Source organism: Olea europaea, chromosome 6, assembly GCF_002742605.1.
Source record: "Olea europaea var. sylvestris chromosome 6, O_europaea_v1, whole genome shotgun sequence".
Taxonomy (NCBI): Eukaryota; Viridiplantae; Streptophyta; class Magnoliopsida; order Lamiales; family Oleaceae; genus Olea; species Olea europaea.
The window spans coordinates 2,305,448-2,320,484 of NC_036242.1; the positions used below are offsets into that span (position 1 = coordinate 2,305,448).

The 15,037-nt window shown below is 36.3% G+C and overlaps 2 protein-coding genes across 2 annotated transcripts in view; both read right to left on the reverse strand.

The window, feature by feature from the left end:
- Window positions 1-6,243: 6,243 nt before the first annotated feature.
- On the reverse strand, window positions 6,244-9,197 carry LOC111394996 (probable amino acid permease 7). The gene is made up of 5 exons (XM_023021023.1): window positions 8,985-9,197; window positions 8,518-8,903; window positions 6,728-6,796; window positions 6,426-6,527; window positions 6,244-6,313 (listed from the first exon to the last, which is right to left on the reverse strand). Exons 1-5 carry the CDS (start codon window positions 9,195-9,197, stop codon window positions 6,244-6,246), a joined length of 840 nt encoding a protein of 279 aa, XP_022876791.1.
- Window positions 7,919-15,037, reverse strand: part of LOC111395485 (probable amino acid permease 7) — an 11,620-nt gene continuing 4,501 nt past the window's right edge. The window contains exons 4-6 of the mRNA XM_023021496.1: window positions 10,071-10,164; window positions 9,608-9,822; window positions 7,919-9,533 (exon numbers count right to left, since the gene is read on the reverse strand). Of these exons, the coding sequence (XP_022877264.1) occupies window positions 9,379-9,533; window positions 9,608-9,822; window positions 10,071-10,164 (464 nt within the window). The 3' untranslated portion in view covers window positions 7,919-9,378. The remainder of the gene's footprint in view (window positions 9,534-9,607; window positions 9,823-10,070; window positions 10,165-15,037) is intronic.

Consider the following 15,037-nt stretch of genomic DNA (forward strand, 5'->3'; position numbering starts at 1 on the left):
TATGATAGGGACATGTACATTTGCATATAAGTTGTAGAGATTTGCCACTTACATTGAAAGGAACATGCCAACTAGCATAAAGTTGGAAAGGGATATGCATCTTGCAACATGACAACTTGCAAGTGTAGAGGCATGCAAATTGTAAGGTAACAAATTCTAATGTAGTCAAAGAAGGTGGATGGCAACTTACGAACAATGATGGTTGCCATTGATCCCAAATTGCTAAGAAAGAGTTTGCCTATAAATAGAGATGTTTGGTCATTTGTAACCATGTATTAAATGACTCCAATGGATGTAGATGGCAACTTACAACCAATGATGGTGGCAATCGATTCCGATAGAGGTGCTTGGTCATTTGTTACCATGGATAAAATGACTCCAACAGAGAGAAACATGGAGAGTTGAGAGAAAATTACTATAATTCTCTCATTCATGAGTGGAGTGTTTGGGAGATAAGTTGTATCTTGTAGAGATAAAATAATTGAGAGGTTATAGATTCATTTATATAAAGAGGTTTTCCCATATTTAAGTGTTTGTTCCTTTACTTATAATTTCATATCTATCTTCTCTACACAAAGTCAATATAATTTAGTTTCATAGGTTAAATTATCTTCTCTACTCAAAGTTAATGCTATCTCATGGAGACGGGAGTCGTGGAGCGTTAAGGCCGCACAGTGCTAACGTAGTTCAGGAGTGACGAAACTAGGCTCGTGACAACCTGCTATCTTAGGCATCTAAGCCTCCGTTAGGCCATTTTATAAATCATATAAAGAGGAACAGGAGTGACTCGTGGATAATAAACAAGTAGTAGTTATGATATGTAGTTGAAATAATATTTGACTTTGACTTTGACTATAGTTAGAAATCATTTATAAATTAATAGCCAAAACAGATGCTAAGTGTACGTTACAAAAGATACCAATCTAATTAAGAGTGAACATCCAAAATTGGTATGCCCAAACTGCATACTTATAAGTAAAAGATTGTGTTGGAGAGTTTTCAAAAAAACAGTAAAGAATTATATTAGAGTATCAAACAGAGGTTATGTTAATGGTTAAGTATCTATACTTCTGACTGAAACAGCAATGAGCCTCTGCTCCTGTTAGCTCCTCCATTTGAATATATTCCTCCTGAAGCCAGGGGCCTTCCACATTCAAGCCCCCTTTGTTCTAAAGCTGATGCATTCCCTAATGCTACAGTTAGACGTATAATTTCTGCTTCAAAAAGGTCAATTCCAAGAATAAGGTGTATTGGTGAGGGTTGGTTAAGAACAAGCTAGTAATCTCAAAATGGACAGACAACACAGATAGTTAATGGTTAGAAACCAAGTAAAAAGAAGATTTGTCGAATTTAATAAGCCAGTAACCACAAAATGGACAGACAACACAGATAACCAATGGTTAGAAATCAAGTATCCAGGGTGAAAGTAAAAGGAAGATTTATTGAATTTATTTATTATTATTATTATTATTATTATTATTATTATTATTATTATTTTGCGAAAGTAATATATAAACACGTTTTGAAGAACAGATTGGTGAAGTGCTTTATTTTCAGGAAGAATAGACATTATACATCAGTTGTCCCAACCATTATTTTAGCTCCTTTTTCATCTGTTTATTCTAAAATCATAATTCCAAAACTACCACTGAATCGAGACTATAATTTGATTGCAACCGTTTCATGTTTAGTTCTGTTTTTGGAGACTATGTCTCAGAACTTGGAAACCATTGCTGAAAAATGAAAAATAAGAATATAAATGAAATCTTTATAACTTCATCACCAGATACATCCGCATTCTATATTTTAACTCAACATCAATCATGAAAACAACACTTCAATTTATGTCTGATCTGCATTACTCTAAACCACGTAGCTCCCTCGAAAACAGTCACCGCATCTACTATACTCTTAGCCTTTGATGTTTCACAACCATGAAATAGTAGTTCTACTTAAAAGGTACCACTCCAGAGGTAATCACCACTCTCCTACTTCCTATGTCCTTCTACCTTTCCATCATGTTCCCCACACACTCACATCATTCCAGGAATAACTATATTCTTGTGTGATATAATTCTCAAGCGTATCCAAATGCTATGCTTGCTATGAACTAATGAATATAAAAAGACAGAACAAAGTACATTAATGCAATTTTTATTTTACTATTGCAAGTAGTTTCATAAACAAAATCATAAATATCTAGCCTAGATAAATAAACTAAATTCATTCCTATTGTAGCTCATATTGAAAAAATCTGAAAAGTTTTTCAAGGAGTCACGTACACAACCAAAAAGAAAATCATTATACGGTGTTAGAGCCATGATAACATTTTTAATTCCACTCCCTTCCCCTAAAAACTGAAGATTGAGAAAGAGATACATAATTCTTATACCTTAAAACTAGGCTGTGAATAAGGTCAGGTGTAAGCCACATAAAAAATGCGAAGAGAGATTTTTAGATCACAGAGATTGAGCAAGTTAGAGCCCCTGTTTGTTTATTTTTTTAACATATTACTTTTAACTATTCTACGCGAGTCATTCTGGGAAGTGAGGCCAAACCCTTTGCAGACTCTTGCATACATTTAATGGATAAACACTACAGCTATATACGGGTTTATATTTAAGGTGGCAGTGAGAGGTTGCGAAAATATAGAAAGGGTGACTGCTATATATATTCAACTGAGAAAGGCCTAAAATTTGTCGATGTCTAGTGATAATAACAAACATAAGAATTTCATACCACTAAAATTACAAACATATGCGATGCGGAGACGGATTCAACGTGAGAATGATGTGTATTATGTGTTGTAATATGCCAATTAAGACTTTTATAATAGTCGTTACTTAACACTAATTTCTACATACAGTTATTTCACTTCTGCAAAGGGAAATAAAACTATGGCCCTGTTCGAGCCATATCCTTTGAAAAAAAATACATTTTTAAACAATGATTTGACATTATTTCATTCACAAATTTTTCAATAAAATAATATTACATGCAAATCTGAAAATTTCCTCATTTTTTAATCACATGTTCTCCAAAATACATTCTTTCAAAATAATGTGGCTCAAACACATATTCTCCAAAATACATTCTCTCAAAATAATGTGGCTCAAACACATATTATAATAATTTTGCAATGCTAGAAAATATCGTAGATCAAAATTTGAGTGAGTTGTGTAAGAATAGATAATGTAAGAATTTTCTATACCATACAAAGTACAACTCAAACTTTTCATGAAGAAGAATATTCAATTCCCCATAAGCGCAAGGAAATTTCAACACTAAAAATAAGATTGGTTTCAAGACTAAAAATAAGATTGGTTCCAAGACTATTGAACGACAAAATTTGAAAATCTTCAATTCGACGGACGGATGCATTTTCAGTTTAGTTTAAAACTCATGGTAGATCCTCTGTGCTGAATTTACGAAAAAAGTCTGCCCGTCTCAACTGTAGTATTGGAATTTGGTTTAAAAGAGATGAAAATTAATTTTTCAGCACCTATGATAGCAGCTCTCCAGGGCATTGAGGGTCTCTCCAGTCACAATCCGGCACAAAACAATGAGAGCCAAAAAAATACACAAAGATCAGAAGATTTTGTAGTTTAGAAACTGAGATAAGGTTGAATGAAAATGAACGTGCACAGAGGACATTATCAAGAATGAGGCTGTCAAAAATTTGAACTTTGCCAATGTGGCTGATTAGTACAGAGGTGCCATTTGGTAAATGTGTTTAAATCAATGTAAGTGAAAAAAGATTGGTCAACAGATCATATGATCTGTTGCACCTGTATCAATTATCCAGAAAGTGATTTTTGGTTTGAAAGAGGCTGTATTACAAAAGTTAATACCTTCTGTGATGGTAGCTACCATAGGATTTTATGTTTTGGAGGATGGTATTTGTTGAGTTTTGGCAAAAGCTAGGAATTGTTGGCAAAGATCTTGATCGGATAAAGTGCCTGGTTCTCCATCATTTGTAGATTAGTCTAATATCACAGCATGTGCAGCAGCCAGCATTCGTGATCCTCCAGGTCCTTTCCCGCCAAGGGATAACCTATGAGCTGAAAACATTTATCTGCAGAGTAATTGAAATATCCACAATGAGTGCATTTAGGCTTCTTCTTATCCTTCCAAGATGAAGGTCTGTTAAATGTTCTAATAGGCTGTTTTGCTGCATTGCAACCGATTTTGTGAATGAGTTGTAAGTATTATGCCCTAGGTCCAATCAACTTTGGACATAAATACTTTTAATATATAATTAATGCAATTAAATGGCAGATCTATTATTTAATTAATAGACAATTAAATAAATAATAGAGTCCGTAGATTCAAATATTTGTAATTTGTTAATCACAAAGAGTTGTGATTGTGAGATACAAATTACATCTGATTGAATCTTAAATCATCCGTGGTCGTAAGTAATAACGAGATACGGATATCGTTATAACTGATAGGCCATCACGTGTGGCATTTCTTACTTGTGAAGTAAGTAGCTGATCTCACAAGTTAAAGTGTGGTGACACTTAAATGAACACGTGGATGTTTGTTATAGAACAAAACATTGGAGACCCGTCGAGAGATTCCACATGGATAACTATCTGAGTGTCGGTGGTTAATTTCTAACGTTCGGTAGTGAAATTGGTCCTTTGACTTGAGGTAGTCATGGTACCTTATATGAGGACAATCATACTTTGGCGGTGTTGGATGTTGCTCTGAAAAGGGCCGCTAATACGACATCGTTCGGGTACGTCAAGAATCGTATGAAGGTTGTGATTGATCAATAAAGGATTCGTCACTCTTGAATAGTAGGAGATTATGATCTGCGTTTCATTCAATTAAGTCAATGATGAAATCCTTGGCCAAGGTGTACTCATAAGTCGAAAAGGAGTTTTCGATTTATATTGACTTAATAGTGGAGTGAAAGATATGATCGATGATCGAGATTGACACAATTCCATATCTTGTAATTGATCGAATCATATTGACGAAGGGATTATAGTTTCACGGTAAACGAACGAATTTGATTTTGTCATACCACGTGACATTTCCCGTCACATGTATTGCCCTGACACATTGCTAGATGTCAATCAGAGACGGCGAGTGTGAATTGACGATAAATTAAAAGGGTGTTTTAATTTATCAATTTTGATTAGATCAAAATAATATTTCACGTCGTTAGGCATCGTAGTCGGGAACCTAATGGGTCGCACACAAAAGAGAATTGGAAGATTGCAAATTGCCAATTGGTTAATTTAACAATCGTTGGATAAATTAATTAATTGGATTTGTTATTTATATTTTCGAATTAATTAATTGGATTAATTAATTCAAGGACCGGGTTTAATTAATTGGATTAATTAATTATTGGACTGAACCGGGCCGAGCCTGTTTGGGTTTATATAAATACATAACTAGGGTTTGAGGTCGATTATGGTTTTCATTATTCTTGCTGGCACAAGAGAAAACCCTAGAGGCTGCAATCATATTCTCTGTGTGGATCACCGTTGGAGGCTGGACAATTGGACAGCTGTGGTGGCGAATCAAGGTTGTGGAACGAAAAGAAAAGCAAAAGGATTGCAAATCTGAAAAAGGTATAATCTTATCACAATTTCTATCTAAACACAAAGGCGATTCTTGGTGGGGATCGAAAATTATTTTAAATTTCGCTGTGCATGTATAAGTAGATTCCCAACATGAGTGAGTATGTAGTTCTTGTTGGCTTACTTCTTGAAGAAGAAGAGCATATACTCGAGCTGATGATGGAAGTAGAGAAGTGAGTAGCAATTGGCTTCTTAATGCAGAATAGGATTCATTGAGGCCAATGAGAAACTTCAGAGCGGCATTTGATTGCTGTGCATCGAATATGCTACATAGTATATCACAAGTGCAGTTGGAAATCATTCCACAGCTTCATTAGTCAGGTCTATTTTAGCAGAATAACAGCATTACAGTTAGCCTAACAACAACTTTAACTACCTAATTGTATCTACCTAACTACCATGGCATAACTGATTAATTGTCATCTGGCTAATATGGAAGTAACTGACTTGGCTAATGTGGAAGTTGACTTGGTTGAAGTGAATGCAACTGAATCTGTATTATTACTAGACCAGACTTGGCCTATCGGTCAAAGTTCTTAGTCAATTTACGTCTTAACCTACTCAGTCACATTTGGATGCAGCTCACAGAGTTCTCAGGTACATTAAGGCTACTCCCAACTAAATCTTATTCTTTCCCACCACCTTAGCGTTGCTTCTCAAGGCTTACAGATACATTGCTTGGGCTGGTTGTCTTGATACTAGGTGCAGCATTCCTAGTTTTTCCATTTTCCTTGATAAGTCCTTAATTTCATGGAAATTCGAGAAATAGGCTATAGTCAGTAGGTCCTCTGCTGAAGCTGAGTATGTAGCACTAGCTTTCACAACCTGTGAGGTCTAATGGCTAGTCTATCTTTTACAAGATTTGGTTGTCTATCATACTCAACTTGCACTCTTAGATATTGAAAGTACTCTCCACTGATACAAATCCTGTTAAGCACGTTTGAACCAAGCAAATTCAGATTGATTACCACCTTGTTTGAGAGAAATTGCAATCTTGATTAGTTAAGATCATCCATGTTCGTTGGCAGATATGTTAACAAAACCCCTTGGTTCACATAAATATTGGATAAGTATCTTAAACATCCATGCCCCTCTTGAGAGGGGGGCGGGGTTCTTATGATACATACGATACAGATTCAGTTGCCTCTACTTCAGCCAAGTCAATTACCAGCCAGATGACAGTTAAATAAGTTATGCTAGAATGACAGTTAGGTAGTTAAAGTTGTTGCTAGACCTAACTGAAATGCTGTTATTCAGCTTATATATCCCCAACAAATGTAGCCATTTCAATTCAATAATAACACTCAAAATTCATCATCTTCTTCTATGTTCTCTTCTTTTCTTTCATGACAGCTAATTCTAACTTCTTGATGAAACTACGGTTCTCGATTCAGGAATTTCACATGTTGTGCTAATAATGGTACTGTTTTGTTTAATCAAGTGTCTATTTTGCTTTAAATTTTTTACAATGGTGCTATTATTGAGTGAAGTTCAATTTTAATGTCAAAAAGAAAAAAAAATGCACATCTACATCGTGATAATTTTCAATAGCAATAATAAGATATGCATACTACATCCTATTTAAAAGTTAAAACATTTTCAGAGTTTAATATGCTTTATAGTTGATAAATCTAGTCCCCTAATGTGCACATCAAATTTCTTTATTTTATTAAAAGTCTACCATTTGAAATTTTAATAAATCGGTGAAGTTGAATGTGTGATTATAAAGTTCATTTTTATGTCTTATCTGTTAATACCTATTTGTTAATTAATAGGTATGTACTGTAAAGTGAGATCTGTCCTGAAAGATAATAAGTATACAGTTTACTGCATATTTTGGCTGACATTTTAAGCAAACTTGGATTGGTTAAAGCATTTTTTTTTATTAAATGAAGAGCGTCTTGAAAAATATTTGAGTAATAAGTGCTTATACTTCTTCAAATTTTTCATTTTTTCTGAACAATTATGAGAACATTTCCCCTACTTCTTTTACTCAACTTTTCTTTTTTATTTAATTATTTTTGCTCTATTGCGATACAGGTGCATGATAGATTGTAAAATTAAAAATGAAATCTCATAAAAATTTTAAAAGTGCGTTTGACTTGGAGAGTTAAATTCACTCTTTGTTTTAATTCAAGATACAAAGACCTCTTTTGGCTCTTAAAACATAAATTAACTTTGCCAAATAGAAGGCGAGAAATTAATAAAGTGCCTTTTGAAAATGCATCATACACATTCAATTTCCACTGGCAAAAAAGAAATAAACATTCCAAACACCCTCACAAGGGGCGGTGTGATTGAAATAGAAAAGAAATTGATTTAAGTTTGAACCAACAAAAATTCGATAGTCAAAATGAACTTCAACGAAATTTCCTTTTTTCTTTTACAGAAGAAAATTTCTTGTAAGTTGATCAAGCAATATTGTTTTTACCCAATAAGTAGAATTATTCATAATTCTATAGATCCACATGTGATCTATATTTCAACATTCTTAAATTGCATGAACCAAACAACAAAAGTCTAATTTGAAACTAATCGCTTGGCTAAACTTTGTGGATAAATTTTATCTGCGGTCAACTGAACTTTCAAGAAAACTTCAATTGGACCACTAAACTTCAATTCAATTTAATTAGGTCAATGTTTCAAATTCCACTAATATGTCACATGACATCTTCCAAATTGATGAAAACTAATTTCCAGCCATACCACAATGTATCTTTTACATAATCATCATGTAACAATTAAGCGGATGAAAATTTATAGTTTGACTGTCAACTAAGCAATTTCCATCATCTTAAGAGGACTTGAAGTGATGGAATGTGACAAAGTGCTGAAATTTAACACTAAACTTTAGTTTAATGATCCAATCGAAATTTTCTTGAAAGTTCAGTTAACTGCAGATAAAATTTACCCTAACCTTGCTTTTATCAGACCTTTAACTGAGCCGACAAGGGCAAACATTATCACTAGCAATGTAACAAAAACATAAATTCGAAGAACAATGAACTTGCTTGTCCAACGTCCAATATTTTTCTGCACTAAGTACATTTCCACCGGGAAATATACAACGATAAGCCAAAAGTTAATAGCTCCAGCCACTCCCACAACTTGGTTAAAGTAAGGAAAAAGTATGGCAAATCCAGTCGTGAATGCAACATAAGAAGTTCGAAAGCACAGCCTCAGAAGATTCAGTTTCAAAACTGGTACTTGTTTCAGGTCATAATTTTTATGAACAAATTTACTGTTAGGGAATTTCTTGGAAGCCCATTTTTCAACATATGCAAAGAGTGGCTGACTGAATACCTGAGATGAATAAAAGTTTTAACTTCTTCATGAAATTTATAGGATAGATTAAAAAATATTGATGTTCAGAGAGAGGAATACCTGATATCCTCCGACTACATGAAGAGCGACGTAGGCATTAGTGAAGCTTACGAGCCAATATGGCTCATAAAAACCAAATCCTGTCAGAAGGTTACCCGGAGTAGAATTCCCAAAAGCCGCATATCCAAATCCTCCGTAGAATAGGTAGAAGGAAGTTGTTATGCAGACTGCCACGATAGATGCCCTCGTCATGGTGACTTTTTCCGGTGGCATTGACGTCAGAGTACCTTCATCCACAATACAACTTTTTAGTGTGCGTTTTGTAAAGAAAATTAGACAGGACCAGACAATATATAAACAAGATTTTAACTTTTTGTTTCTTAGAAGTGTAGAGTGCTTGCTATACAATCCCCTCTACCAAAACTGTATGTTCTTCACTATTGGTTCATGCTACTTAAAAAGTAAATCTCTTGACCTGTATCTCGAGAAAAATAACAGAGAAGGAGAAAGCATATGCAATATTCCCAAGCGCTTCAGAACTAGCCCATACTTTTCCAGCAGCAGTAGCAGTTGGTACTCCTCCAATGCTACCTTTTACTACTCCATTCTCTGTGAATTCAAGTGAAAGGGTCAAAATATATTTGTTTCAATACTCTTGCAAAATCTTCATTTTCGTCTCTTACGTATTACTTTTGCCAAGCCAAGTGCCGATCCAATAATAGAATACGTGAATGACATGATTGCCGCAATAACAGAGAGCCATATGGTATTTCGAAAATTTGGCATTTGAGATGCAATAGTTTGAATAATTCCAAATGTAAGCATATAACGAACATTCTCATATTTACATGCCGCTTTGTGCCCCTCAGTATGGTAACAATTTGATCTCTGAATTGCGCTGTATCAATAGAAAACAACAATTAAGAGTGTCACATGTTCTCAATAGCAAACAAAGACAAGGAGATGTAAACTTTTGGAGCCTTCATCATGGCAGGATTGCTCGATGAGCCTAAACTGGCTAACTAACAAGGAATACATTATGCTGTTTAGGAAAGTAAAATGCAACAAAAATATAACATAAACCAAAATGAATGGCATTTATTTCTTGTGAATAATCAGAATGGGACAAATAAGAAATCGACATACCTCAGGCTGATGGAGAATGCAATTGTATGGACAATACCTAGCTTGATGAAATTATTGCGTACAACGAAGCCACACACCCAAGCATTCTTTCTTCCTGAGATTGATGGTGTACAATGTAATGTAATATCTACCCTTTTATGTTATCTATAATATATTAAATATTACATCAACTGAGAATAATCTTTTGAACGATTTTAACCCTATTATAATTCAATTATTTCAATAATCCTTTTCGTTTTGAAATTTGTAAATTAGTTTCAAAAATCCCTCTCTTTTAGACTTTTGCAGCGAAGTAAAGATGATAAGAAAAAATAGAGGAACTGAGTTCTTTCTAGATTCTGGGCCTGCCTTTAATGCTATGCAGATTCCATCGAGACCAGAGGACAGAACTCAGAAGTCTGTGGTACTGTTTTCTTCCACTAACAAAGGATTCCATATTGCTTTTAGCATAAAACAAATAGAGCTGTGCATTCTTAAGATACCAATTTAAAAGGTTCCATATTGCTTACATCCGTAAAACAAAAAGGAGTTATACATAAGGTTAGAGAGAGATGCTCTCAACTTTAGTGAGAGAAAGTCCCACTTTGAGTGCCTTGCCTTATTGAATTTTCTAGTGATTCTTCATTTGTTTTAGTTTGATATTTACTTTCATTGGTGAAAATCAAATTATTACATATTGGTTCTGTTTTCGGATTGCTCTTTGTCAGTTTTGGATTTTATCTAAGCTGCCATTATCGTCTTCTTCACTACTCCATTTTCGGCCAGCTTGGTGCATTGCTGTTTGGTTTTTTTGCTGCTGGAGTTTTTCTGTTTTGCTGCTGCCATTTTCGTATTCTTCAAAGCTCCACATCCGATTTCTGTATTGGGCAGCTTTGGTGCATTGATGTTCAGTTTTTTACCTGTTGCTAGAGTTTTCTGGTTTGCTCTTGCTTGTTCATCTTGGTTGGCAGTGTTACTAAGCTTCGTTCTTCAACTTTGAGCCTCGTTGGTTCAGCATCTTTCTTGCTGGACGGTTTCCACTACTGGGTTAAATTACTTTGGAATCTCCATCTGGGTTTTCTGTCCAGTTTGTCTCCTCATTTGGTGGTTTAAGTTCCTGCCAGTGGTTTGTTTGGTTTTCATTCTCAGCTTCAGTTTTGGTGTTCTCCATCTTCCATGGTGTTCTTGGGCTGTTTGTATGTATTTTGTATACATCCTTGCATGCAAATTTGATTTGTTTTCAATCTGTTCTGACGGTTCCAGCTATTTTTCTGCCTGCTTCTGGATATTCCCTGCTGTGCAGCCCTACTCTCTGAATTTTGCTATTTTAGTATAAACTTTTCAAGAGGTTGGTGGTTGATTTGGTTGACCTTTGTTTGGGCCGGATTCCTCTTGGTTTCTGGTCGGGTCTGGGCCCCTCTTTGGGCTGGACAGTGGTTTTCTTGCTGGACATTTTGGTTGGACTTTTTTGGCCCCCTTTACTTGGCCGGTTTGTCTGTTTGGTTTGGGCCTTTCTTGCTGGATTAATTGGCTCCTTTTATTTGGCTGGATTCCTGTTTGGTATTGGGCTGGTCTAGTCCACTCTGGTTGGGCTTTCTGTTGGTTGGTTCATGGTGGTTTATTTGGGCCTTTTTAGGGCTAGTTTCTGGGCCTTTGCTGGGCAATATTTTTGGACTTTCTTTGGGCCTTTTGGGGCCAGGTTCTGGCCTTTTCTGGGTGATCACTTGGGCCTTTCTGGGCAATCACTTGGGCCTTTTCTGGGCTGTTTTTCTAGGCCATTCTGCTGGTTTTTCTGGGCTTTTTTCGGACCTTCACTGGGCCTTTTAATTGGGCCGCTTTTTGCAGAATTTCTTGGGTTGCTTTGGTCCTTTTTCTGGGCCATTTAATTGGCCTGTTGTTTTGGTGGTCTCTCTTTCTGGATGGTTTCTTGTGGACTGGTTTTCTGCCTATTTATTGCTGGTCCTTTTCCTGAATTTCCCTATTGCTGGACGGTTTTCTGCTTTTTATTGCTGGTCCTTTACCTGGCCAATTTATTCTCTATGGGTAAGAATAAAATTTCTACTAAAAATTCTGCTTTGGGTGGACGTGCTTGTGATGCCTTTTCTAAGGCCAATGTTGATGGTGATCGATCAACTATGATTGGTAATTGTGAGCTAACTGGGCCGGGTCCCGTTAAACCCCGTAAGGCTGATTTTGTTAATGAATTGAACGTTGATGCTGTCTCTTCTATGACAAATACTGCTGGAACTGAAAAGGTTAGTTTGCCATCACCGAGCATTTCTTTAACACTTGGTGAAAATGATACGGAATCTGAAAATTCAGACTTTGATTCTAATTCGGGGGATTTAAAGAGCCTTAAGAATGCCCACGTTGCTAGGAAAAATGTTGGGACTGAAAATAATGCCTCATGGGTTGGCCTCTTTAAAAATAATCGAAAACTTGATGAAAACCTTAAGTTGTCGTTCTTTGAATCTCAATCGGATGAAGTTATTTTGAGTGCCATGGTGGAGGACAACATGGAGGATAAATGGGGTTTTGGTCTTGTGGGTTATTTTGCGGGTAGGTTTCCCCGCACTTCTCCAACTTTGCAAATCTTGGAAGGTTGAATACAAGTATTTTGTGCATGCAAGTGGTTGGTTGGTGTTCAAATTTGATACCGAGGTGGATAGATTGAAAGTTTTGCATGGGGGTCCGTACTTGGTATATGGAAGACCTCTAATGCTTAAAGTCATGCCTCGATATTTTGACTTTGATGATAAAGATGTGAGTATTATGCCGGCATGGATTAACTTGCCGGGTCTACCTATGGAATTTTGGAATGCTAAGGCATTGGGGATGATTGTCTCCAAAGTTGGTAAACCTATCTCCACGGATAACATAACGGCAAGTAGGGAAAGGGTCTCTTATGCTAGAGCTCTTATAGAGGTTGATGCTTCGAAGGAGCTTGTTAGGGTGGTCAATATTAGACTCCCTAATGGTGCGTTAAGGGTGCAAGAAATTCTATATGAGCACGAACCAAAATTTTGTGGTTTTTGCAAAGTTTTTGGACATACGGCTTTGGGATGCAAATTCAACACAACCGAGGGTGGAAAACTTAAAGGAAAAAAGGTTGAGATTGTTAAAGACTCTTCAAAGGCTATGAATGATGGGGTTTTGAAAATTACCGAAGGAAAAAAATTGACAGCTTCAGTTGGGCAGAAAGGGTAGAATTCTGTGCAAAAATCTGGACAGAATGGTGTCCAAAACGACCAGAATTCTGAGCTAAATTCTGGGCAGATTTTGGCCCAAAATGACCAGGAATCTGGAGAATTTATTGAAGATTCATTGGCTGACCAGTTGGGGGATGAATCGGGGCAGATTGAGGCCAGTTTTCAGAAGGTCGTTAGCAAGAAAAAAGGGCACTTGGGGGAAAAAAATCTGCCCATGTTGGGGCATCAAATAATGGGGCAGATTCATCTTTTATTCCCCCTCCGACAGATTCTAGCAAAGTAAATAATGAAAAGCTCAAGGGCAAGGTCGATGAGCAAAGTAAACCAGTTTTGATTGTTGCCAAGAAGAGGGGTCCCTCCCTTGCTTCTTCATCATGAAGATAGCATCTTGGAACATTAGGGGTATGAATCGACCCCTCAAACAAAATGGGATTCGGGAGTTCCTTAAGCTCCATTGTATTGATATCATGGCTATCTTGGAAACGAAGTTGGAGGAGCGAAAGTTGATGAGGATTTTGAGAAATAAGTTCATTGGCTTTTGGCATGCAAACAACTTTGCTACTCACAAAGGTGGACGTATTTTGATTTTGTGGAATCCATCCAAAGTCATTTTGGATGTGATGGAGGTTCATCCACAAATCATTCATTGTAAAGCTATTTGCAAGGTAACTTCCTTCACCTTCCTTGTTAGTTTTGTTTATGGCTTCCACACTATGGTTTGTAGAAGGCCTCTTTGGGAAAACATCATGGACTTCAACACAAATGTTGCATTGCCTTGGATGATTTTGGGGGACTTCAACAACGTCCTTAAATTTGATGAGAAAAGTAACGGTGCGGATGTCACCCCTTATGAAATCAAAGATCTTGCAAATTGTTGCCTTCAAGTGGGACTGACGGATGTACGGTCTATTGGCTGCTCACATGGACCAATGGCTCGGTTTGGAGCAAAATTGATAGGGCTATGATCAATGATATTTGGGTGCAAAATGGGCCACAAATTGGTACAAATTTTCTTCCCTCCGGTTGTCTTTCCGATCATTCACCTTGTATTGTTTCCGTTGATGATTGTGTTGGTAGCAGTAAGAAGCCTTTCAAGTTTTTTAACATGTGGACTATGTATGAAGATTTCCTTGATATTGTGCAATCTTCTTGGCGTGTTAATGTACGGGGGACTAAACAATTTGTTCTTTGCAAGAAGTTGAGGAAACTTAAGGTTGCTCTCAAGGACCTAAATTCTAAACACTTTGGTCACATTTCCACGAGGGCCAATGAGGCCAAAAGTGAATTGGAGGCTGCCCAAATTCAACTTGAAAATCAGCCCCGAAATCTGGAATTTTAGGTTTTGGTTAAAAGTTTGAGGAAGAAATCTCTTGAGTTGTGTGAAGCGGAGAGGAGCTTTTATTATCAAAAGGTTAAATGCATCTTCCTTAAGCAAAGTGATAAATGTACAAAGTTCTTTCATTCCATTGTCAAAAGAAACTCTCGAAGGAATTTTATTGCTACAATTATTAAAGAGGATGGGGAGTATTCTACTTCTCAACACCAAGTTGCTTTGGAATTTGTAAAATTCTATACTTCTTTGCTTGGAGTTTATTGCCCTTCTTGGCCGATTCAAAGGGAGATCATCACTAATGGTCCGTTAGTCTCATTGGAACAAGGCAACTCTTTGATCTGGGAGATTACCTATGATGAAGTTAAAGAAGCACTTTTTGATATCGGAGATGATAAATCTCCCGGTCCGGATGGTTACACTTCTTGTTTTTTCAAGAATGCATGGGG

Bases quoted from the DNA above. Each gene is read 5' to 3' on its own strand.
- LOC111394996 (XM_023021023.1), bottom strand. From the start codon at position 9,197: ATGCCACCGGAAAAAGTCACCATGACGAGGGCATCTATCGTGGCAGTC. The intron at 6,797-8,517 runs GTTAGGGTAAAT...CTGTCATTCTAG, and splicing joins AAAGGTCTGATAAAAGCAAG to CATAACTTATTTAACTGTCA. The intron at 6,314-6,425 runs GTTGTGAAAGCT...TGGAAAAACTAG, and splicing joins CTAGCCATTAGACCTCACAG to GAATGCTGCACCTAGTATCA.